Source organism: Perognathus longimembris, chromosome 15 (assembly GCF_023159225.1).
Source record: "Perognathus longimembris pacificus isolate PPM17 chromosome 15, ASM2315922v1, whole genome shotgun sequence".
Taxonomy (NCBI): domain Eukaryota; kingdom Metazoa; phylum Chordata; class Mammalia; order Rodentia; family Heteromyidae; genus Perognathus; species Perognathus longimembris.
In genome coordinates, this window is record NC_063175.1 from 29,695,495 (window position 1) to 29,722,570 (window position 27,076).

Consider the following 27,076-nt stretch of genomic DNA (forward strand, 5'->3'; position numbering starts at 1 on the left):
TCTCAAGAACCCAATGAGTCCCTCACAACCACCTCTCATTTTCTCTATGGTTAGAGTACCTAGGAAAATTCAGCATCCTTTCCAACCTGCTATCTTGCTGTCTCACTGATAAAGTAGCTCAGGGTGGGCTTGTCACTAACACCACTAACAATAGCACACATCACAAATAGAACTAGTGTCCCTGCCCAGGCTGCAGCCTTCTAGGAGTTTCCACAGCCACCCAGGCTTTGAACAGCCATCAAATAACTGGGCACCGTTCAGATGTTCCTATTCTCAGTTCTGTGCTTTATTTTTTTTTCTCCCTCCCTTCCTCTCTCTTGCACTCTCCCCACCCCTCCCCCCAACACACATACACACATGCATACATTCAGTCAATATTGAAACCGATTAAGCAAAGAGTTCAGGCAAAGGGGTTCTATAGTCTTCCTCTTCATTTGGTAGTATTTGTCAGGTGATTTTTTAATGAGGTGTTTAAAAATCTAAATGACTAAAAGACTTTATACTGTGCTATCAAAACATAAAAGCCAAATGTTCATAAATTGTGTGAAAATGTTCAAAGTATAATGAAGCTCAAGTAAATATTAGCTGAAAGTGATTGGTTTTGGAGGGGCTAGTTAGTATGTTGGATTGATGAGGAGATGGAAAGATGAGAGGAAAGAAATGAAGGAAGGAATAGGAGAGGAGAGAGAGCAACAAGGAAGCGTGGCTAAAGAGGAAGAATGGGCTTTATCACTGATACTGTCCATCAACCTCTTATCTGTGTCTTTGCTCTTATCTTTACTTTCCTCAAAGCCATCCTGCAAAAGCATCAAATTTCCTTGAATAAATGCACTTTACACTTTTTTTATTCAGAAAAACTTCAAGGGAAAGGGTGGCATTGTACTTGTGTAACTATAGCCCTTCTCTACATCACCTTTATAATGACAATTTAAAAGTTTTAAAGAAAAACTTGCAACACACAGATGTAAAGAAAATAGTATCTATCTCCAACACAGATTATTTACCCTAGTCCCTACTATTACCATAATACAGATGTAAGAAATCACTTAGATGAGTCAAATATGTTTTAAAGAATTATAATCCAGTGATAACAATTTTTTAAAAACAAGCAGTATCCGTGAGTTTGAAATAAAGTATTGCAAAACATAGCAATGGACCACATTTTCCTGATCCATTCATCTATGGAGGGGCATCTGGGTTGGTTCCAGCTTCTCGCTATGACAAATTGTGCTGCGATGAACATTGTTGTGCTGGTGGCATTACTGTGATTTTGTTTGTGGTCTTTTGGATAGATACCCAACAGTGGGGCTGCTGGGTCATAGGGGAGTTCTATATTGAGCCTTCTGAGGAATCTCCATACTGCTTGCCAGAGTGGCTGAACCAGTTTACATTCCCACCAACAATGAAGTAGGGTTCCCTTTTGGCCACATCCCCTCCAACAATTGTTATTATTAGTTTTCTTGATATATGACATTCTTGCTGGGGTGAGATGGAATCTCAATGTTGTTTTGATTTGCATTTCCTTTATGGCCAGTGATGTAGAGCATTTTTTCATATGTCTATTGGCCATTCTCATTTCCTCATCAGAGAAGTTTCTTTGTAAGTCTTTAGCCCACTTGATGAGGGGGCTGTTGGTTCTTTGCAGTTTTGTTTTGGAAGAAGGTAATTTTTTTAGTTCTGCATATATTTTAGAGATGAGGCCTTTGTCTGTTGAATGTCCGGTAAAGATTTTCTCCCAGTCTGTGGGCTTTCTGTTTATCTTGAGAGCTATGTCCTTTGCCGTGCAGAAGCTCTGGAGTTTGATGCAATCCCATTTGTCCAACCTTTCTTTGATTTGTAGCCTTTCAGGGTCTTTGTTACACAATGGAATTTTATGCCTCTATCAGAAAGAATGACATTGTTCCATTTGTAAGGAAATGGAAGGACTTGGAAAAAGTTATACTAAGTGAAGTGAGCCAGACCCAAAGAAACATGGACTCTATGGCCTCCCTTATTGGGAATAATTAGTACAGGTTTAGGCAAGCTATAGCAGAGCATCACAAGGCCCAATAGCTATACCCTTAGGAACACATAAGATGATGCTAAGTGAAATGAACTCCATGATATGGAAACAAGTGATATATCACAGTTATAACTACTTTCAACGTCCTATGTGAATGTGTAGTTTCTATTATTGATGATGTTTTGTATCACCTTCCTATGTTTGTACCTACACTATCTCTGTAATCTTATCTGAGTATATTGGAAACCGTGTTTACTGGTATTGGAAGTAGGAAATTCAAAGGGAATACCAAATTCGAGAGACACGGGGTAAAAAAAGAGAAATAACTACAAAAGCAATACTTGCAAAACTGTTTGGTGTAAGTGAACTGAACAACTGGGCGGGGGGGAGGGAAGGGGAGGAGGGAGGGGGGCATGAGGGACAAGGCAACAAACAGTACAAGAAATGTATCCAACGCCCAACGTATGATACTGTAACCTCTCTGTACGTCAGTTTGAAAATAAAAATTTGAGAAAAAAAAAAAAAAAAAAAAAAAACATAGCAATGGGAAAACGCTGTGCTCGCTTTTTATTCAAAGGTAAAAATGTAGATTCTTTAAAATCCAAGTGTTAACCGATGTAGATTTTATGCTAAAATGGATTTTTATGCACAAATATAATGGTAATTGTAAACGTCTCAATGTGCAAAGAAATCCCCTATTAACTTCCCTAGCTTACTCATTTATTTAAATTTCAGGTTCTAAATAAAAGATGTCAGCTAATTTCCCTTTTAAATAAGGTTACCAGGATGCTAAATCAGGCAAATACCCTTAAATAAAAATAAACCTTAAGGCCAGGTACTGATGGCTCATACCTCTAATCCTAGCTGCTCAGGAAGCTGAGATCTAAAAGAACAGGGTTCTAAGCCAAGGCAGAAAGGTAGAAATGTTCATGGGATTCCATCTCCCCACATACATCCACAAGAGAAGCACAAAGCAGGGCTGGGAGCACAGCTCAAGTAATGGAGTCCAAGTTGAGTAAACACGAGGCCCTAAACTCACACCAAATTCCAGGCAGGCGGAAACATGATCCTACTGGGGCTTGTTTTTGAGATAAGGTCTTGCTAACTCTGCCCACCCCCCCACACTCCATCCCCTTCCCCCCTTGCCTCAAACCAGAATCTTCTCATTGCTACCTCACAGATGGGATTAGAGGCATTTAACACCATACCTGATTGAGAACTTACTTTGGTACTATTGAAGGTTAAACTCAGGACCTTACACTTGCCAAGCAGGTGTGCCTCCATTGAGACAGGCTTAGCTCTTTTCTGTTTTCATTATTTTCCCAATAGGGTCTGTTCTTATACCCACCCTGACCTATACCACATCCTCCTACCTTTAACTCCCACCTAGCTGGAATGAGAGGTGCATAGCATCACATCTACATTTTTATTGTTTGCTTGGGTCTCATGAATTTTTTGCCTGCTTTAAACAGTGACCCTCCTGATCTCAGCCTCCTGAGTAGCTAGGATTTCAGATGTAAGTCACCAGGGCCCAGTTTCTGAAAATATTTTAAAGAGAACTTCTGTATTATATCAAAGCATGTCTTATCTCTTGCCTCTTCAAAGTGTTCATTATCAGTGAACATGTTAATCAAGTAATATGCTTTCTTAGGAATGAATGTTTGATGATCTTCATAAAACCACAAGGTAATAATACTATTGACAATATTTTTGAGTGAATCTAAAAAGATCAATTAGAGTGGAGGAAATGTCAGTGAGGGACAGTCACTAATTCATCCTGAGTTCCATTGAACAAGCCCTTCATTGACCTCCTCAAAATAATTGCTTCCTGTCTAGCTCATTGGATTGCTTCTCCATTATATTTAAAGCATTTATACAGCACATCTGACCATAGAAAAAGTGTAATACATGTCAGACTATAGCTGCATACCTTTATGTGTATTATGAAGAGAAATGTGGCTTTAGGAAAGTCAACTTATTTTTAAAGAGAGGGCAAATGTTTTTGAAAGGCTAATACGTTTTGGACACTGCCTAGCCATTATCCCAGTCACAAGAAGGCAAGAGAAACACTGGGAACAAACCCAGCAGAGATTCTGAGTAGGGGAAATTACTGCTAGGCAGGTATGATAGAAGAGCCTTTAGAGAGACTTGGATTTGAGTGGGACTTTCAGACCCCATGTTGTAGGTCTTGAGAGCCATGCTATATTCTTGAGTGGAAGATGAAGTAAGGAAATTAGTTTAAGAATATGGAGGAAACATTCTCTCTGTGCCAAAAAGACAATGAGAATAAGAATGTAGAATGCAGAATAAGAATGAGAATGTAGAATAAGAAAGAGTAGATTGTTTCATGAGAAGCATCTCTTCAACTGAGATTGTAAACATTATTTATAATAAGAATGGACACTTACACAGTACCTAGTGTGTACCAAGTAGCATTCTAAGGGTACTGGCTATATTTATCCTTCTAACAATCCTGTGGATTAAGTACCATTATCATTTCCTCCATCATGCAAATGGGAAAACTGGCTTTTAAACATTATGGGCTGAAGTCACAGAGAATATGCCCAATGTGCATTGTGTGGGCATCTAACAACCACACTCTGATGACAAATAGCGGTACCTTCTGACTTTAATCATAGTATCTGGTACCATCAAGCTGCTTATTCTTAAGTCCCAGCTTGTGCAGATTTATCTTGAATGTGTCAGAAACCATAAAGCTAAGGCTCTGTTCCCATGTCCATGAACACAGTCAGCAATCTGATATCCAGTGTTGGATGCATATGTTCTTTTATCCCCCTTGAATCTAGGAAATGTAGAATGGACCTTTCCAAATCATCAACTAATATTTATATTCTAACTAAGAGAAAAACAAATGCAAGGGTTCTATCTGTAGTTGTCTTATTTACAAACATTATAAATTCCTTTCCACACACATGGCATACCATATGTGTTCTCTTTCTTCCACTAGGGGCTCAAGATCTGGATCGCATCCGGCTCTCCACCTACAGAACAGCATGTAAGCTGAGATTTGTGCAGAAGAAATGCAATTGTAAGTATGCCAGTTGTTGGGGCTAATTACCTTCTTGAATTCTACACTTTACATTTGTTAGTATGTTTATTAAACCAAGTTTTCTGGCAAGGGATGATAAAAATATGTTTATCCAACCATCACAAGGGTATTAAGAGACACAAACAGTACAAAGACTGTTGCTAATCTGAGATCTGAGTTACTCGCAACTACCAATGTATAGAAATAGATGAGCCTCCTGATGAAGGTACATAATGCCGTTGGAATGGCATCTAACATGGATAGAGTCTTTTGCTCTTCTCTCTACTATTAGTATTATAATTGAAAGTCCATAAAATTACTTTCTAAGAACTTTATTAAACATTCAATTCTCCTTATCTGGACATTTCTTTTGCATGTACAATCAAACATTTACAAGCTCCAGGAAAACATTTAGCTTCCTTATGAAACTACAAAATTAGCCAAAATAAGTAGTATTAACTCCATTTGTTGACCTCAGAAAAGAGTGCTAGAAGAAACAGAGGACTTCACTTCAGCTTGCTCTCCAAATGTAAAATATATATAGCCAGCTAGATCAATAATCACACAAACAGTTTTATATTTCTTGCTGGGTGAACACTCCTATCATATGACCACATTCATCTTCTCTTGGAAAAACAATATTGCATCATAGTTCATGTGTACACTTGTTTCTCTTTTGAAAACTCACTGCTAGTAAAAAATTAATAATTCTCATTTCCTAACTGTTGTTAGATGAAAAGTGAAAATAAAAGCCAAAATGTTCTCCCGAGCATATACGCACACAGTTCTTGAAGCCTGGCATGGAAATTAGACTCATGTCCACCCAGCCAGAGTCCACAGCAGTGTCTACAGTTTAGCTGTCCTCCATTCCTGAGGCCCAAGCATACAACTGAAGTTTTGGGGCAGGAGAGGATGAAAACAAGCAACATACATTGGAACTTCAGTGATATGTTTGGACCCTTCACAGGAAGTCAACACAATCTAAAAAATCAAGCCAAAGAAAAGCCCTACAGATGGAGGAGCAACAGCTCCAGGCAAGGCCTTGGGCCTTAATAAGCCTGATAAAAACTTGTTTCACTGCTGGTATTGGGGACAAGAAAAATGTCCTCACAGAAGAAATATCCTTTTCCCCTCAATCCCATCACTTCTAATAAAACAACAACAGAAAGTACTTCATGTTTTCAGCAGTGAAAAATGATGGGTCTCCCACTTTTATCTCGCTCAAGTGGTCTTTCAAATTTGGAAGCAGAGGGAGGAAGAGTGGAGGAGAGTTCTGTTCCACTGAAGCTTTGCCAAGCAATCTTGTATATGCCCCTTTCAGTAGACTTGGGGACTTCATAAAACACTACAAGAATGGTATGGTAAGGTGGAATAAGCAAACAAGGAGTACAGAGAAGGAAGGAAGGAGAAGGAGAAGGAAGGGAAGGAAGGAGAGAGAGAGAGGGAGGGAGGGAAGAAGAGGAAGAGATTCATAGTCATTGTCAACCCTACCGACAATCCAACAGACATCAAAGAGTATATCCATCATTTTCTCTAACTTGTGCTCTAGCATCCTGCAGGATTCATCTTATGCCTTCTTCTCTTACAAAGGCCCACTGTTATTTTCTCATGTCTTTTTCCTCTTCCTGTTCCCTTTTGGCCCCATCTCTATCCTGCATCCAAAGTTATGTCATAGTCACACCAAGCTACTTGGAAAACAATGGGGAAGAAGAAAGGATGATAGTCCATCCCAGGTGAAAATAAGATCTTCATCCCTGCCCAGTAGCCCCCTCATGATGTCCCTTCATCTATCTCTTAATTTAGTCTACATATAATGAAGTCCTGCTTTATGTTTCACATGTTTGGAGCCAGAGATAGTAAGTAAATAGTAAATAGTAAGGTAGTGCAGTAGTAAGATGTACTTCTACATTTTTTAAATGCTACTCTAAGTCTAATTGGGTAGATGGACTTTTAAAAACACCGATAAACCTATGCAGAAATTTAACAATAAGAATATATGTATATGTATATAGTTTGGGAGCACCTGGGAGGCAATGCTCTAATTTGAAGAATGAAAGGACTTCCTGGAACTTAAAGAATTAGCACACTAAGGGAAAAAAGCCTTACTTTCATTACCTTATAGACTTTATTTATTCTAGGATAAGGGAAGATATAATGTCCTAGTCAATCCAGACAAAGTTAAAGGAAGAAAAACAAGCATAATTTCAATTGCTCTGCTAAAATTAAGCCTCTTTTTAAAAATCGTTTATATCTTGAGTGCAGTATTACATAGAAAAGCTACTTGTGTTTTCTGAGTTATCCCTAGTGACAATAAATATAACCGCTGTGATGTTCACAGTTACTTGTAAAATGGTGACATCATTGATCATGACTCTCATAATCAAAGCTGGAGACTTCTTTCCACAGGGGCCACGGGCAGCAGTCATATTTCGTGTGTGACACACATTAGCCAATATTGAGCGTTAGTCCCTTCCTCCAGGAAGGTAATTTCAGTCTGTAATAAAACCTAACTCACACTGAATTATGGTCCCTTATGATGGACTGTTACTCTACAACAAAAGAAGTAAGAATCAAATTTAGGTCATGTTTTTCCAGGTGTGTTTGCAATAGAACACAATGAGTCGGCCTCTTAGGTGAGTGCAAAACCCATGAGCATGACCATGGCATAAAAGAGTGAAGAGGTTTATTGCTTACAGCAAATAAGGAGCAGGTAATTTCCAAAGCAGTGTCTCCTGGGGCCCACGAAGCAAGTGGCCTTTATTGGGGAAACTCCCAGACATTCATGCTGGATTCTTCATCCCATGTGAAGGTGGTCTCATTCTTGGGCATATGCACTTTCACACCATGCTTCTTTGGAAAGTATTTTAACCTTGTGAGTCTGGATATCTGGGATATCTGGATATCTCAACATTTGGGAAACTAAGGGAGGAGGATTGTGAGTTCTAAGCCAGCTTAGATTACATTGTATCACGACCATATTCAGCTTAATAAATAATGGCTTATCCAGCTTGGAGGTAGGCAGCCCTTTTGTGTTACACACAAGACTCTCTTTGTGGTCCTGTTTGGATTCTTTTGTTGTTGCTGTTGTTTAATCAGTAACTCAAATGAAGACACGAGATATATAACCTATTCCAATGTATACTTTGAGCTTTTAGGCTTTTAAGAAAAGACCATACTTGGAAAACTAAATTAAATTCATGATGTGTTGGTGTAGAAGGGGGAAATGGTTGTTTTAAGCTGGATAAAACCAGCCAGAGTCCCAGGAACATGTCTCAGCATTTTGGGATCACAAAATCTGATATAGACCTTGTGGGGCCACCAGAACTGTCCATGTAAGGTACTGGACCACGCCACCTGAAATGCAAAATTCTGCTGCTCAGCACATCTCCTTTCCTATTTATGCATACTTCATCAACTAGAAAAAACATACATAAACAAGAAGCACTTGCCAAGCCCTGCTATAAAACAAGAGTTATGAGAGCCCCATCCCCCTGTAGGCAAGACTCTCCACTCCTCCACTTTCCCTCCATATCCTTTTCCAAATCACTTCTTCCTCTCATTATTCTTCCTTGTTCTCTCTTTTATACCCTCTCTCCCATGACATTATCAGAACATACCCCGATAGAATGAAGGCCTCTCAGGATTAGGTGACACCAAGCTAGCAATGTGACTTTCTAGAAGAAATAAGAGAGCGTGGAGAATACAGTATTTCTAATCCTTCTTTCTAACCACAGGCTTTTCCTTAGTTTTAAGATTATTGTTAAATTCCCACAAAAATCAGCACCCTCAGCTCTCTGGACAGGCATGTGTGAAATGACGGCGCAGCCTCTATTTTAAACAAATAACTTCTCCCCACTGGAACATTATTTCTGTGGTCAGCACTGACAAGCTTAATGATCCAGGTGCCCTGCAATGTCAGCATTTTTTAATCCCAGAAATCACTTTGGAGTCAAAGAAATGGAGCCTTGAGTTCCTGAACAACAAAAATCATTAAGAAAAATAAGACAGAATTACCTACTAATCCCCATTGTTTACTAATGACAACAATACTAAGGAGGCAAGGAGATATTGTGTCCCCCCCCTCCATAGCTCACATTGCCCATCTTTTAGTTGTTCCAATCACAGTTTGATTTTTTTTCTGTCAACCGTAATAATTAAATCTTTCTTTAAATGGAAAGACCTGAGAAGGTCTATAATTGTATTTGGCTTTCAGAGTTTCTCAAAATATCTTTCCTCTAATAGGAAAGTATTAAATGTGTCTATCCATTTTCCAACTATCTTGTATCAAGAGATAATTTCAGTTAGATGTATGGTTTGATTTATGTTAATGTCTCCAAACTTCTTTCAGAATTCCTTGTGAACCAAAGAATGCAAGGCCAAGTGTATAGTACCTTGTACCTATAATCTTAGATGCTTGAAAAGTAGCAATAAGAGGATCACAGTTGTAGTCCCTCTGGGCAAAATATTCATGAGACCCACTGCTCAGTAAAAAAAGCTGGTAGTAGTGCAGCTGCAGTTACAGCTACTCTGGAAGTGGAGGTAATAGGGTCATAGTCTGCAGCCAGTCAGGGCAAATGTGTGAGATGCTATCTGAAAAACAAGTAAAGCCAAGAAAAAGAAAGAAAGAAAAGGTTGGGTTGGTTCAAGTTGTAATGTTTACTTAGCCAGAACAAGGCCCTGAGTTCAAACTCCACTACTGAAAAAATAAAACTTTAAAAAGTGAAGTTGATCTTTTACCTGTTTATAATGATAAAATGAATGCAAGTGAGTGCCATGCATAAAGTAGTTCCTAGTGAAGATTTTCCTATGAAGGAATGAATGTGCTAGACTGGATTCATTTTTCACCAGCCAGGTGACCAGTCTTATGCAGTAGAGGAGAAAACTGGAGAGACTTTTTCAGCTGTTAACACTGATATTCCTCACCTTTCTTCAAGGGTTGGGCAGCCCAAATCCGTGTTCTGCTGTCACATGATGAGTTAGCACCAATCACAGCTGGCTGAAATCCAAGAGCCGGATGGGTTTGTGGTTCTCACGGGGGGGTTGACTCTCCCCTCCCAGTGTGCTGGTTGGTGGCAGAATTCACTTCCTTGTGCTTATAGGATTGATGTCCCTACTGCCTTGCTGGCTCTCAGCTGAGAATGACTTTCAGTTCTCAAAGCCAAAGCTCTGGGATTTCTGGACACATAGACTATATAGGAAACTAATGTTTGTTTCTCTTCTAGTACCAGCTATAGTATATATGTCTCCTTCTGTAACGGACCCTTGTAAACCCTGCTTGATTAGCAGATTGGCACAAGGCCTATCTAGATCCTGTCTGTATTTTAATGTCTCCTTCACAAGAGTACCATAATTAGTGATGACTAGCTAGCTGTGTGCCAGGAATCTTGGGGAGGATATCTTAGATCTTACCTACCACACTACCAAGAACACATAACAATGCCACATAACAATGTAAGAAATAAAATTTAAGTTAAAAAAACAAAACACCTCAGTCAACAGGAACAGAACCAAAATGCATTGAGAAGAGAAAGAACATTCTAGTAGCCTTAGCAGGACAGGGAGCTTCCCAGTGAAAGGCACAGGAGGCAACTGACTAACCCTCAGCAAGATTTTCTGTCCTTTGTATTATTGCAAATGTTTTTGAGATGTATTTTCATTCTTGGTGTTGAATCATTCTAGACACTTGTTTAGAATAAAGAGAAGTACATTACGCTAGAATACAATGTTCCCCAAAACTCCCTGTGGGGGAAACTGGTAGTAGCAGCACATAAACAAACCTATTAGTGATACCTGGGTATGATGGCAATGGAAAAACTTTACCCAGGCTCTCTGGGTTATGGCAAAATTGTTTTCCCTGCAAACCTCTGGTAAAGAAGCTATGATTTTAAAACCCTTCAAGTTTTTTCTGGCCTTCAGTTATCTGTTTATTTGTCAGATCTGAAAGGGGCCAGTGTTTATTTTCTTGTTGGTACTTTTACTTTTAGGCAAGGTCATGAGCTGTGTCTGCCATGGGTCACTTGTGAACCAAGCCATCACCCACTGGCTTGTGTCAAGAGACCTAAATGTAATAGACAATCGCTCCCTTTGCTTCTGTTTCTGCATAATGCCAGGAAGTTGTGTAGCTAAACAATTTCCTTCTCCTGACTAAGGTAAGAGCTTCTCCAACCCCAAGCAACAGGTTCCATACACAATGCAGGGATTCTTTATCTGCCCTGTGGCCTGTCAAGCCCTGTTCCCGGGAGCTTGAACAAGTGGCCCAGTGACACATAGCCAGATGATGAAATGATACCCAGAAGGTGTTTTCCCACAGCCTGCCTCCCCAGATCTCAGGGCTCCACAGGCTCACTGAGAGGAAACAGAAGATAACTGGAAGGAGAGGGATATGAGAGCTGCTCTACCCCAAATTTCATCTCCCCCCTCCCCATGTCATCTGGCTCACACTGCACTGAGCTTTCTTAACACTTGTGGCTTTTTAACAATCATTTGTGTATTTATTTACTGAACAAATAGGCAGAAAGCATTTCATTGAATGTGAAGCATCATTGTAGACCACAAGGAGATAATGTGTGAGTAAAAAAAAAATTTAAATTGGAGCATTCAGAAATGTTTTTCCTTTGCATATTTCTCTTACAAAAGAAAATGTAAAAATGCAAATTTCTTTTAGTAGATCTCTAGGGCAATACTGAAATTTTCATTTCTAACATATTATGCTCACCTGTTGGAAATTAGAGCAAAAGTGAGTTGGAAGTTGCTAATAGAACTGTGAAAGAAAGGGTTCAAAGAAACCTTTTTAAAGAGTGCTCATTCAGGTGGCACAGACACCTATGCTCATGCCCAAGTCATAAATCCTGGGGTCATCTTTGAACTCTCCTCCTACTTCAAACTGAATCAATTATAAAGTCTCAGCGGTTATGCTTTCTCCATACCTCTTACATTCATCCACATTTTTCTTTGCAGGTTACAAATACCTAGTTAAAACACCTGTCCCTACATGATAGCCTAAAATGGTCCCAAGATATCCTAGCCTGGGGGCATTCCATTCAAAATCCTCAGGACTGTGAATTCAAGGGGATTTAGACTTTGCTATGCTTTGTACTTGACCTAAAAATAGAGAGATTATCTGGAAGGGCTCACCTGACCATATGAGCCTTTAAGATCAGAGAATTTTCTCTGACTGGCAGAAGAAAGTGTTGGGGATTTGAATGACCACCTTGATTTGACTCTACTGACTTGATCATGGTAACCACATGCTCAGTCTCTACATGGTGGAAGATCTCTGGCAGACAGGCAGCAAATCAATGTGGACCTCAGTGCTATACCCACAAGGAACTGAATTGTGCTAGCATAAAGGATAGATAGGAGATTCACACCTAGAATTCCAGTTACGTGGGAAACAAAGGTAGAAAGGAATGAGGTACAGGTCATCTGGGGCAAAAGTGTGAAACCCTATCTGAAAACTAAACTAAAAACTATTGGGGGCCATGGCTCAAGTGGTAGAACACTTGTCTAGCAAGTACAATCCTTAGTACTACCAAAAAGAATAGGTGTTCAGAAATAAGTAATCCTTAGAACCTCATTCTCTCATGTTAATCCTCCTTGTACTATTGTTTGTCTTATTTTTCTTCAAGTGTGTATTACATTCTGACGTGCACTTAACTTTGTCTTTCTCAGTTCAAATATGGGCTCCTCAAAGGCAGGATCTATGTGTGTGTTGAATACTGATGGGTCCCACAGTACCTGACTCAATACATACTTATGGGGGAAAATGAATGAACCTTTTTTTTTTTTTGGCCAGTCCTGTGCCTTGGACTCATGGCCTGAGCACTGTGCCTGGCTTCCTTTTGCTCAAGGCTAGCACTCTGCCACTTGAGCCACAGCGCCACTTCTGGCCGTTTTCTGTATATGTGGTGCTGGGGAACTGAACCCAGGGCCTCATGTATATGAGGTAAGCTCTCTTGCCACTAGGCCATATCCCCAGCCCATTGAGACCATTGAAACTGAGCTATTGAAGAAGCAAAAGATATCTGTGGTAGTGTATGCTTCAATGCCTATTAACTGAAATGAATAAAATACCACTGAAAGCCAACTTTGAAAACTATTTGTAATCGTCATGTAAGTTTACCTCAATGCTTGACATCCCAAACTCTGTTTTCCTCTTGAAAGATCTTGAACTTTCTCAACTTTGTCATTTCTTGCCATGAGGTTTCTGGAAAATATCACCTTCATCTCCAGGTTGTAAGGGAATCACAATAATTATAAAAGTCTGACTATTAAACATATGAGTGGAGGCCCTACAGAATGAATCGCCATGAGGGTGCTCAGAAATTAGATTCACGTGCTTCTGAAGTTATTAAGTACATTCTCTACAAAGTTAAACTCTAGAAAGGAGAAATTAGTTATTATTCCAATCTTCCTTTTCATTTACTTTCTCTTATTATTTTCACAATTCTTGGTATAATACATCGAAAGTAGTAGTCTTAATAAATGCTAGGTTTGATTGAATGCAGTTAAATTTAATTTCTAGTATGACAGCTATTGCAACAATGATAGACCTCATTTTGAACAATGGTGCTGGTCTATAAACACAATTTAAGGAACACTGAGTATTTTTTCCCAGTAGGCAGCAGATATAATAATACAAGAGCCTTTTAGGATTGGCATGGTACTCAGTTTGATTTTACACCAAGAATATGTTGTAAAGCTTTTTTATGATGCTTTATTACATTACCTTAACCAGGAAATTAAAGTGAGATGGAAATGCTATCTTTTTAAGATGTAATTCTCCTTTCCAAGAATTCTTAGCAGAAAACCAACTACCTTTACGATAAAAGCATACCCTAAGAACAAGGAAGAAGTTGAGATTGAGGAGAAAAAGGTGAGCTACTAGGATGTTATTTAGGGTCACATTTATAAAGGTTGATGTGGTTTCACTAGCATTTTATTTCTGCATTCAATGTTTAGTTTATGTGAGTGATGGATAATATCTCCAGTGCAATCACATCACAATATGTTTGGTGACCATCAAACTGGGTTTTCCTCACCATTAGATTTTTCGACATTATTTTGTGATGATAAAGAGGCCTAGGTAAGGTCATACAAATAAACTGAGAAAATCTTAACAATTGGCTAATTTGTGACTGGCTTACTTTGCCATAGCATTTCCAAGACTTGGGGGATGTCATTTGTTATTCAGTTGTACAGGGGTTATCTTTAAAACAAGCATGGATTTTCAGTTCTTCCTATGTTTTTGACTCCATTCCCCACAGCAGGAATCTTAAACTAATGTGCCTGCATAAACCTACAGATGCCTTGGCTAACCACAAGACGTGTGCAATCCATTCCAGAGTCTGAGATTGCTGTCACTGCTCTTTCTGAAGAGAGCAACCTTGCTTTTCACCATCAGATTTGGCTGTAGGTAGAGATCTGAATGAACTTACATGCTAATCTGAAAATTAAATTAAACATAAAATCTGGTAAAAATCCAGATTATTAATAAAATACATAAATATTTTGCAGGCATTTTTGCAATGGAGTTAGCTGATCATTAAAAAATGAGGAAGGTGGTACTATAACAGGTCACAGAAGCAATTACTTAGTGATGGATCTTGCTTGACAGTAAGCTCTGATCAAACTCCTATTTCCTAGTCAGGTCAATACAAATCTGAACTCCCCATCCTCCTCCTCACTCTGTGATATTGTTCACCCCTCCCCGACTCCACCCTTGAGTATTATACAGCTGTGCACAAGGTACAAACTTGAGATATACCTTCTCTTCCACATCTTTCCAGCGTTTCCAGATTACAACAAAAAAAAAATCTCTGTGTTTAAAACTATTTCCTATAAAACTATTTTTTTTAAATCTGCCCTAATGAATTTATTAACTCTGAGTTGATCTTCAGTTAGGTCATCTGACTGTTATAATCACAAGAATTACAATTTCCTCTATTCGGGCTCTTCTGTTTTGTCAATTTTCTACAATCATAATGAATTCTATATCTTTAAAAACACTAGTTGGTTTTAATTTTTTACCTATTTCTGAATTTCACTTTTGCTCCCTTTTCCAGCTCAGTATTTATAAGCATATGGTAGTCTTTTTCCATATGTCATTGCCTTCATGTGCAATATATATATAGTAAGTAGTAATATGTTGAGATATTCTCATGAGCTGAAGCTCTGAATATTAAGATAAATATTTGACCTGAAATTGAACTTAATTGGTGATTTCTATCACTCATGGACTTTTTAACACTATTTTACCCACTAAACCTGAAGTTACAGAAGAAAACCTTATAGTATAAAAAAAATACTTCCTTGGCTGGGAATATGGCCTAGTGGCGAGAGAGCTTGCCTCCTATACATGAGGCCCTGGGTTCGATTCCCCAGCACCACATATACAGAAAACGGCCAGAAGTGGCACTGTGGCTCAAGTGGCAGAGTGCTAGCCTTGAGCAAAAAGGAAGCCAGGGACAGTGCTCAGGCCCTGAGTCCAAGGCCCAGGACTGGCAAAAAAAAAAAAAAGAAAAATACTTCCTTCTAGTATGTATTAATTGTACAGAGAGCTTTCACTGTGATATTTCCATACGAGCATGTAACATACTTTGATAAAATAAACCCCCTCTATTGCTCCTCCTTATTCTCCCCCATTCTCTCCAGTTCTGAGTGGGTGGTTTCACTATGCTATTTTCATACATATGTGTATAGATACACATATATTAAGTAATGATATTTACATATCATTATGCATATATGATTCATATGTATATGCATTCAACCCTCATAAGTAACTCTCTCCCTCCCTCCTCCCCTGTCTTGTTGCTCTACTCCTCCCAATAGTACTGCTTTTGCAATCATTTGAGATATATACCTTTATAAATGGAACTAACTACTAATGGAACTTTGGGAATGAGTTTAATAATTCTACTTGAATATAACAATACATTTTAGTACATCTCTATCTTATTTCTAAATTAAGCATAATACCTAAAATTTATGGAGTACATTACAGTTCACTGTGTTGTCATGTAAGCTTTCATTGCTCTTCACTACACCTACAAAACAGGAAGATGTATATTTTGACTCCTATTGTATTCATGAAGGGGTGTGTGGACCCCTCTCTTGCCATCTCTTTTCACATGAGAAACTAGACAGCATAAATTACCATGAATTTCAACCAAACCATCATGCATATACCTTCACTGTATATAATTTTTACTTTATTAAGTATTTAAAGTAAAAAAGAGAAAAAGTAGTTCACTACAACATATTCGATACATTTACTTGGTTCATCTCTCTCTTACCTACCACATGTAAGTTCTGAGTGACCAGGGAGCTGCCTGTCTTATATACTATAATGGCAGGACCAAGGACAAAATGGCCACACACAACAAAGGCAGGATAAATAGTACTGGTTAAGGGAAGGTTTAAGTCTGAAATGGAAGGCTATGAAAGACAGTGACTGAGCCACTGAGACCAAAGAGCATGAGGGGCCGCCTGGAGTGGATCTGACATGCCCAGTAACAAGGGTTAAGCTCCTCCCCCTGCCTCCTCACTCAGCCTCTTCACACCCCACCTCCCCACAGCCCACCTCCTCACTCCTGACCCCCTCACCGCCCACCTCTATGAGGCGGGAACCACACATAAATTTCCACTTCTGAGTCTCTTGGTCTGGAGTGGGTATCAGAAATGGCACATTTCGAAGATGCCTGGAACTTTGCTACTCCCCGCATGCTGCTGGAGGAGCAGGAGCAGCCCCCCAGGAAACGAATCCCCAGCCTTGCAAGTGAACCCAGAATGCAGCAAGGTTGAGCATCACTATGCCAAAATGAAGGACGTTAAATATCTCTGAGATGAATGACTACTGACCTTCCTCTGCTGCAAGCCCTTTAGGAACTTTCCAGAGGTTGGTAAATGAGTGGTTGTCAGCATCACCTGGAAAGCGTTGACAAGACCCTTTCCAGCTCTCTTCAATTTTAGAATCAGGATGTGGTGGAGTTTAGAGCTAAGAGTTTTGGGGAGATTGGTAATTGCTTTAAAAAGAAAACCACCATGATTAGATTCAGTGGTCCATAGAAAGCTAGCCTTGAATTAAATCATGACAGATTAAATCCTGGAGTTGCTATCCTCTCAGTACTCTGGCCCCTATATTTTATTCTTATAATTGCACTACTAATTTTATGACATTAGTCATTTTAACTAGTTATAACTGCATCTTATTAATGAACAAAAGCACAGTATGGCTTTAGATCACAGTGTTTAATTACTTTAACACTAATAGTTATCCTTTGCTAAGCACCTGCCATTGTAGAACTTCTCCCCTGAATACTGGGGTTTAAATCATCCTTAACTACAGACTAAAGGACTCCTATTACAACCGTGTCAGGCATCAGCAAACAGATAACAAACTGTTCTCTTTATCTCTAACTGCTCCCCTCTACCTCAGCTTAGCTTTTCCTGCTTGATATTGGCTAGTTTATGTAAAACTACTGAAACTTTATTCTTCTTTATAAAGAGGAATAATTTTCTTTACAAAGAAAATTCTTAGTTCTTAATAAATGATGGATGAACACTGATATCATTACTAATACATGAAATTCTCAATATGCTTAAAGAATACATTTTGTTTATTTGTGATATGGTTAATATTGACTAATGAATTTCATTCTTCAAAGTGTTGCATTACCTGGTATATGTATATAAAATGTATGTTGTTGTGTAGATGAGGGAGCTCCACTTTTTATTTATCTTCAGTATCTAGTAGCAGGTGCTTTATGATGACAAAACTTGATAGCTAGTGAGCAAAATAAGCACAGTACCATCTAGTGGTAAATGGCTACTATTACATATCCTAAAGTCTTCATCTTCTAAAATGATTAAGTACACAACACAGGCAACATATATACATACAGCATATATATATGTAAGTATGTGTATATGTGTCTACATACACATATGTAGCATGTATATCCATACATGTATACACATAAAATGCATATATAAACAATTAGACTTTAAAAACATACTCTTTCATAACTTTCTAGAGAATTGAACTCAGCATTTCTCAATGTTTCTATTTAAGCAAAAGGCTTGTAATGCTTATTTTCCAATAATTTATATATATTGAAAGCTTTATCAAGCACTGAATGCTGTCTGTGGATTATTTCACTGAACCCCCCCAACCCATAACAGTGCACTCAGGAAACTATTCTTGTCCCCATTTTACAGATGAGGAAAGTGAAACTTGATGATGTTAAGTGACTTTCCCAAGGTTGAATCGACAGCAAAAGGGCAAGCCTGCCACATTCAGCTCTTCCCCTTACACACCACCATTACAACTCCCAGAGAAATTACCAATGAAAGAATGCACAGGAAGCCTTTATGCAAGATGGCCGTTCTCTTCAGATTTCAAATTATCCAGTAGGAAAGCTTAGGATTTATGAAAACGACACTGAATAAGTGTCTGCTGTTGTGTCTGCAAAGTCTCTGGATTTCAGACAGCGATTTGTGCTAAAATTTAGCTTAAGATTTGAGGGTTGTTTGGTTGTTATTGTTGTTGTTTGTCAGCCATAGGGCTTTAACTCAGGGCCTAGGTACTGTCCTTAAGTTCTTTTGCTCAAAGCTAGCACTCTGTCACTTTGAGCCACAGCTCCACTTCCAGTTTTCTGGTGGTTAATTGGAGATAAGAGTTTCACAGAGTTTTCTGCCTGGACTGTCCTTGAACCGTGATCCTCAGACCTTAGCCTCCTATGTAGCTAGGACTACAGGCATAAGCCACCAGCGCCAAGCCTTGAGGATCTTTTACTAGGACAAGATGGCTTTAGTTCCAAGGGAAATGGATTACTTTAATGCTGATAGCTGTCACTTGTTGGATACCTGTTACATGTGGCCAGCACATACAGTCTCACCACACAAATCACTCTGAGGGTAAAATTGGTAGAGATGAAATAATTCTTCCAGATTTACAGTTATTAGCAGAGCCAGGGATGAACCCCCAATCCTTTGACTGTGAAATGTGTCCCCTATCCACCATGCCACCATGAACTCTAACATGGCACATGGGGACAATTCTTTCAGTACTGTACCATCTCCTGTGCAGAAGTACCACTGCCTTGCACTTGCACTATGACCACTAACTCCATCCCCACTGCTTCCTTCTCTGAAATCTACAATGTTTTAATACTTATTCGTGTACTTACTTATTTTGGTCTTGTCCAGACAAGATTTCCCTTGCTTTGTCTGTCTGGGAACTCACCCTGTAGCTCACAACTGCCTCTAACTCCCAAGTGTCGGGAGGGCAGGTGTGCATCACCATGCCTAGCAGCAATATTTTCTGATGCATTTCTGGTCATGTGGCTTTCCTCCTTCAAACATGTTGCCAGACTCCAAATAAGAGCAAACATTGCCTTGTGTTACTCCAGCTCCAGCCTTCTTTATCCTCTTGGCCCCATCACAAGAATATCCTATTTTGTACAGATTAGGTCATGAATGTCACATTACGTCATGGTTTTTGATTATCTGTGCGCCTAAGTCATGTCTGTGTCACCACTCGAATCTTAGCTCCTGAGTCACCTACCACAGTTGTCCTGCACCCAATTACCCAAATTAGCTTTATTAAACCAGACATAATTATCAGTTCTCATAGTTAGCTTGAATTAGTACTTCATTTTTTCCTTAAATTAAACCTTGAATTGGATGAACACAAGAAAGAAGCATATTTTAAAGAATTTTTATATGACATCTAGATATTTTATTTTCCCCTAACAATATGCCATGATTTCCTATGTGGCATGTTCATGTTTTCTGGGCATCTCATTTAATCCTCACTATGAGTATCTGAGGGTGGTTGCTATTATTGGCCTCACTATTCTAAGAGAAAGGACAGAGAGTTTTAGTAACATCTCTGATCTGTGTAGGACACACACCGACACCTGTGTGAGCCTTACAGGCATGTCACGTTCTCCCTTTAGAAATCAAATACACCCAGAGAAACTCAGCTTCTCCATTGAGTCACTTCCTGGTGACTTTTTCACTTAGTCAACAGCTCCTATTATGTTAGGCCTCTTTGGGTGTGGCTTCTGTCATACAGACACAACCAGCCTGTCCACAGACTTCACTAAGTTTCAAATGGAGGAAGAGTAGAGTTCTAAGGTAGCACCCAGAAGAGCTTCAAAACTAGAAAGTCACCCTTGGCATGGTGGTATGGGTGCCAAATTATGATGAATAATGTATTAGATGAGAAAGCAGCAGAGGCCAGATTTTAAAATAAGAACCACTTTGCAAGCTGTGTTTGGACTAAAAATAATGGGAAGTTATTAGAAGTTCTTACAAGTGTCATGTCAGATTTATGGGACAGATTTACAATTTTGGAACAGTCTGTAAGAAATATTTGGAGTGGGAAAAGAATGGAGACTAGAAGGAAAGACTCATACTGCCATACCATGTCTCTAGGAGTATATTGCTGGCTAACTTGAAACATTAGACAGATAATGTTAGCACAAGTAAATGATCTCCTTAGTATTTTTTTTTTTTTTTTTTTTGGCCAGTCCTGGGCCTTGGACTCAGGGCCTGAGCACTGTCCCTGGCTTCTTCCTTCCCACTCAAGGCTAGCACTCTGCCACTTGAGCCACAGCGCCACTTCTGGCCGTTTTCTGTATATGTGGTGCTGGGGAATCGAACCTAGGGCCTCGTGTATCCGAGGCAGGCACTCTTGCCACTAGGCTATATCCCCAGCCCCTCCTTAGTATTTTTGATAGACAGAAAAGTTGTAACTTTAAAGTTACTTAAATCTGAGGTTTTACAAATATAATAAATTAGCATTTCACTTGGTAAGTAATTTGTATTTATTTGCCCCAAACCAGAGATGTGTTGATATTTTTTCTTTTGACATGACTGGCAAAAACATTTATTTGTTCAAATAGAATATGTTGTTTGTACATTAGGAACTACCACATTTTACTTTCTTTCAAATTTTTATTATCAAACATGTACAGAGAGGTTACAGTTTCATACGTTAGGCATTGGATACATTTCTTGTACTGTTTGTTACCTTGTCCCTCATACCTCCCTCCCTCCTCCCCCTTTCCCTTTCCCCCCATGGGGTGTTCACTTCACTTACACCAACAGTTTTAGTTGTTTGTCTTTTTTTACCCTGTGTCTCTCAATTTTGGTATTCCCTTTCAATTTCCAAGTTCTAATACCAGTATACACGGTTTCCAATATACTCAAATAAGATTACAGAGATAGTGTAGGTACAACCACAGGAAGGTGACACAAGAACATCACCAATAATAGAAGCTACAGATATACATGGGACGTTGAAAGTAATTACAACTGTGATATAACAATCGTTTCCATAACATGGAGTTCATTTCACTTAGCATCATCTTATGTGTTCATAAGGGTATAGCTATTGGGCTCTTGTGATCCTCTGCTATGACTTGCCTAAACCTGTACTAATTATTCCCAATAAGGGAGACCATAGAGTCCATGTTTCTTTGGGTCTGGCTCACTTCACTTAGTATAATATTTTCCAAGTCCTTCCATTTCCTTACAAATGGGGCAATGTCATTCTTTCTGATAGAGGCATAAAATTCCATTGTGTATATGTACCACATTTTCCTGATCCAATCGTCTACTGAGGGGCATCTGGGTTGGTTCCAGATTCTAGCTATGACAAATTGCGCTGCAATGAAAATTGTTGTGCTGGTGGCTTTACTGTGATTTTGTTTGTGGTCTTTTGGATAGATACCCAAAAGTGGGGTTGCTGGGTCATAGGGGAGCTCTATATTTAGCCTTCTGAGGAATCTCCATACTGCTTGCCAGAGTGGCTGAACCAGTTTACATTCCCACCAACAATGAAGTAGGGTTCCCTTTTGGCCACATCCCCTCCAACAATTGTTATCGTTAGTTTTCTTGATATATAACATTCTTACTGGGGTGAGATGGAATATCAATGTTGGAGCTACCACATTTTATTAATCAATTTTCCATTAAGGAATTCCTCTAATTTACAGATGAAGAAAGTCAGGCTCTAAGATTTTAATGAAGTTAAGAAATTATCGGGCTGGGGATATAGCCTAGTGGCAAGAGTGCCTGCCTCGGATACACGAGGCCCTAGGTTCGATTCCCCAGCACCACATATACAGAAAACGGCCAGAAGCGGCGCTGTGGCTCAAGTGGCAGAGTGCTAGCCTTGAGCGGGAAGAAGCCAGGGACAGTGCTCAGGCCCGGAGTCCAAGGCCCAGGACTGGCCAAAAAAAAAAAAAAAAAAAAAAAAAAAAAAGAAATTATGCATTTGTAGTAGAGAAGCTGTGTTTAAAATTCTAAGTTCAGTATTCCATGAGGCTAAGCATGAGTCTCTTCCCTTCTCTTCATAAAGAAAACATTGTTTTAAGAAATTATTAAAAGCAATGTCAAGCTGGGTGCTGTTGGTAATACCTCTCATTCTAGCTGCTTGGAAGACTGAGCTCCAAAGGATCACTGTTTAGGGACAGCTCATACAGAAAAGTCTGTAAGACTTAGTATACAAAATAGCCATCAAGAAGCAAGGTGGGGTGCTGGGAATATGGCCTAGTGGCAAGAGTGCTTGCCTCATATACATGAAGCCCTGGGTTCAATTCCTCAGCACCACATATGTAGAAAACGGCCAGAAGTGGCGCTGTGGCTCAAGTGGCAGAGTGCTAGCCTTGAGCAAAGAGAAGCCAGGGACAGTGCTCAGGCCCTGAGTTCAAGGCCCAGGACTGGCCAAAAAAAAAAAAAAAAAGAAGCAAGGTGGATATTTGGCTCACGTAGTAGTACACTAGCAGGCACAGGCCTTGCATTGAATTGAAACCCCAGCAGCAGCAGCACACACACACACACACACACACACACACCCAGACATCAAAATTCAAGTGCAGAACACATGGTTCTATGTAACCTATTTTTGTTAGTTGGGTGATTTGCATAATTACTTAAATATTAATGTTCTTAATGCATATAAACTTAGTTATAGGAGACAGACTTTGGGTTTTCATTTTCCTTTATGCTGGTTGGGTGCTGGTTTCTCATACCTATAATCCTAATCCTAGGAATACTACTCAGCAATTAAGGAAGCAAATTGTTGACACATGAGACAATATAGTTGAATCTCAGAATAGACTACCTGAAGGCATCCATATGATAAAAAGAGTATATATGAAGAGGAAAGTGGATATCATATGATTCCAATAGTTTATGAATTATAGAAAATGGTAAGAGAAAACAAACAGATCAGATTGCTTACTCTCTTGGGAAGCTCAAAGGAAGCATGTAGGGTGAATGGATATGTTTATTAATCTTGGGCTGGTGATGGTTATTGGGGTATCATAACAGGACTTCAGGCCAAATGGCAAAATATAGAAACAGAATCCCTGACTCTCCTAGTGTGAAGTGACAATGACTTAAGTCCGATTCACTAGTCAATTATGTAACTAAGGAATTACATGTTCTTGTTCAGGTTAGTCAGATCTGTGACTCAGTCTTGCTGTGTAGAATTTGTCATAGAGAATTTATCCTAACGTGTCCTTACCCCCTTGTCTTCCTGCCTAATTCAACTTATCCTTTTTGCTTTTTCCAAACTTCATACTACTAAGAAGATATACATAAATGAAAACATCTTAAATACTCAAATGCAATGTCAATTTTTAAATTTTACTGTAAAGGTGATATACAGAGATGTTATAGTTACATAGGTAAGGTCATGAGTATATTTCTTTTTGAATAGTGTTACCCACAACCTCATTTTCTCCTGGTCCCTGCCCCTGATTCTCCTCTATCCCTAGTGTAAAGTTCATTTCCTACATAATGTCTGATGAGTATCACTGTTGCATTGCTTCACCCTTTGTCTCACCATTTCTGAGATTCCCCTTCTTTCCCCAAATCAGATAAACTTATATACAAGATAAAGGGTACAGAAATAAAAAAATAGCAATAACAGGAAATAAACCAAAGAAGGAAAGAAAGAAATAGAGAGAGAGAGAGAAAGAGAGAGAGAGGAGGGGGAAGGAGGGAGGGAGGGAGAAAGAAGAAGTAACAGCAAACAGTACATACAAGAAAGAAAAAATCCTCTTGTTTCCATTTCTTGGAGTTCATTTGATAAGAATCCTTTTATATAGCCATATGCACATAGCTATTGAACAATTGTGATCTTTCGTTAAGAATATCCTAGACATATTCTAATTATTACAAGTGAGAGAAATCATCCAGCCTGTGTTTCTTTGGGTCTGATATGCTTCACTTAATATAATTATTTTAATATCCTTGTGGACGTTAGAATTTAATCTGTTTCACTTTTTGAGAGGTCAGAATACACAGTGGGGAAAATGCTTTGAATCACACTTGAGTTCCCACATCTGTTTTGCTTCCAACTGGCCCTGCCTCTTTGCATTTGTCTTTTACTTCCCTGGTCCTCAGTTTTCTTATATGTAACATAGTGGTCACAGGTGTATTTCAAAGATAGTTGTGAAGACAACTGCAAAATCAGTCAACAATTTATTTGCTGTTATATGTCCAACCCTAGAGATCACTATGTCAGCTCCCATGACAGCTGGATACATGAGGGGCCCAGAAAAACCAGAGCAGATGTACATACAAAGCAGTTTGCCTCTCTTTGTACTTTCGGCTGACACATTCACTGTGCTTCAATTGTAGTACACCTGGTGGACATTTGGAACATCATAGAAGCCTTGCGGGAAAATGCTCTGAACAACTTGGACCCAAACATAGAACTCAACGTGGCCCGCTTAGAGGCCGTGCTCTCCACCATTTTTTACCAGCTCAACAAACGGATGCCAACCACTCACCAAATCCACGTGGAACAATCCATTAGCCTCCTGCTGAACTTCCTGCTTGCTGCCTTTGACCCGTAAGCTCTCTCTGACTCCATAGGCTGTTTCCATGTACTTTTGCACTCTTCCAGGTCATTTTTGCAAATAATTTTGTAGAGTAACCACCACTTTCTTTTCTTTATCCAATGCTTATGTCAATGAAGTGTCTTCTGTGATGGATATACACTTTAAAGTCTGTGGAAAAGACTAGAGAGTAAAATAGTGCCTCAGGACCAGGAGGAGGGTGGTATTTTATGAGTTGACCTTTATTTCCACTCATTATCTTGCACTTCCTATTCACTATGGACACTTGAGCATGCGATGTGATCCGGGCATGTGGAGAATTTAATGAAGCATGGGAGTGGAAGGATGTTCTTTCTTTAACTCTTTTCTTTGCAAATTGTCTAGGCCAATGTTTCTAAGGTGTCATAATAAGACCCTAGATCAGACAGGGAAGAAATTGACAAGGTTTTCTTGACTAGCCTACGCAAAGTACCCATGACTTGTGTTAAATGGACTAGTCAGTTATGGGCCACCATAAAACAAATGCAGTGCTGCTCAGCAAATAGCATTGCAGTCTGCAGACCACAGTTAAACCATAGCCTCATCACAGGATAATTTCCCCTCATAGGATCAGAGAACTTTAGAGCTGGCTGACATATGAAAGACTGCCCAGATCTCTCATTTTCTAAATGAAAGAACTGAAGAACAAGAAACTGTCCCTTATCCATTGTCTCGCAGCATGTTAGTGGCTGAGTGGGGACCTAGGTATACCACTAAAGATATTCCACAAAAGCTACTTTTCCTATAGCCTCATGGAATGCAAGTTTCCCTGAATTCCATGACCTGTAAGTTTTCATAAGAGCTTTGCTCACAGTCTTTCCTATGGTCATAGCATCACTTATTCTGAGTATTAAAAAGGAAAATGGCTAATGTGACCTTTTGGCAATCACATGCTTATACCCTGAAGATTTTCTTTAGTCTCCTTGTCAGGTGAATAGTTGGAATCATTTACTCCTTCAATGGAGATGTTCCAGACAAATTTATGTCACCAAGGCCATCAACTATCACTTTGCAACCTAGAGTGGTAGCAGCATAGTCCCTTCTTGGTTTTACAAGCATATGTTGTTGTCTCCATGAAGAAATTCCCTGAGTTGAAATAAGTACTTTATTTTCAACAAGGAAAATAGGCATTATTTCAATACCTCATCATATCTATAGTATTAGGTGGTAGAGTCTGTGCCAACTGGATCATAGAGCAAAATGTTCCTCACCATTCTCTGAGACAGTTTACTGTTCTAACCTTACACAGTTATCCCTTAGGGGCAAAGATTATATCACTGCCATTCCAATGACCAACCTAACTTCCTTCCACTGTATGACATGCTATACAAATCCTTCTGTCATAGAGACAATGAGATATTCTCTTCCACTCCTTTAGTTAAGTTTTTTTGTGTGAAAATTATTTTTGAGTTAAGTTTCTATTAGTATTAATGAGTTGTACAATGGAGTTTTATTATAATATGTGGATACAGTGCATCTTAATCAAAGTCAGCCCCTCCTTTGTCATTGTCTGTTCTCCCCTCTGCCCCTTCCCAAACAAGTCTCATGAAATAAACCCTCTCAATGAGTCATGCAGCTTGGTAGATAGATGTCTTGCTTCTTCTGTGTAGGCATCAGATGTTCTGCTCTGGACTGCATGGGACTTATTTGTTATAAGTTCTATTAGTCAGCTTTCTGCTGTTGAGAACTACCCAATAGCTGAGATAACCTGCTTACATAGAGGAAAGATTTATTTTGACTCGTGGATCCAGTCTGAGGTCACTTTGCTTTATTCCTTATAGCCCCCTTGCAAAGCAAATAGGTCATGGTAGGCACATGAGAAAGAAGACATCTGTTCAGTTCATGATGGTTGGGAACCAATGAGGGGTCCAGAGTCTCTATGTCCACTTCAAAGACTCATCTCTAATGACCAGACCTCCTCTCAATGGGTTCCACTATTTCCCCAAAGTACCATATGATGACAACTAAGCCTTTGGTAGATGAGCTTTTGTGGGAGATTTAAGATCTTACTCATAACAAAATGTAATGATAGATCATAAAAGAGTAATATTATTTTGTACTAGTTCTGAAGTCTTACTTGAAGATTAATAGAAAGAAGATCAAGATGAACGAGTATTTTAT

General features: G+C 39.1%; 1 protein-coding gene across 5 annotated transcripts in view; it reads left to right on the forward strand.

The window, feature by feature from the left end:
* Dtna (dystrobrevin alpha) overlaps window positions 1-27,076 on the forward strand; it is a 235,311-nt gene that overhangs the window by 115,108 nt on the left and 93,127 nt on the right. For all 5 annotated transcript variants that reach the window (XR_007213400.1, XM_048363437.1, XM_048363435.1 and 2 more), the window contains 2 exons: window positions 4,971-5,051; window positions 24,717-24,930. Coding sequence is in view for 4 of the 5 variants with exons in the window: in XM_048363437.1 (XP_048219394.1) it covers window positions 4,971-5,051; window positions 24,717-24,930 (295 nt within the window). In the remaining variant the exon portion in view is untranslated. The remainder of the gene's footprint in view (window positions 1-4,970; window positions 5,052-24,716; window positions 24,931-27,076) is intronic.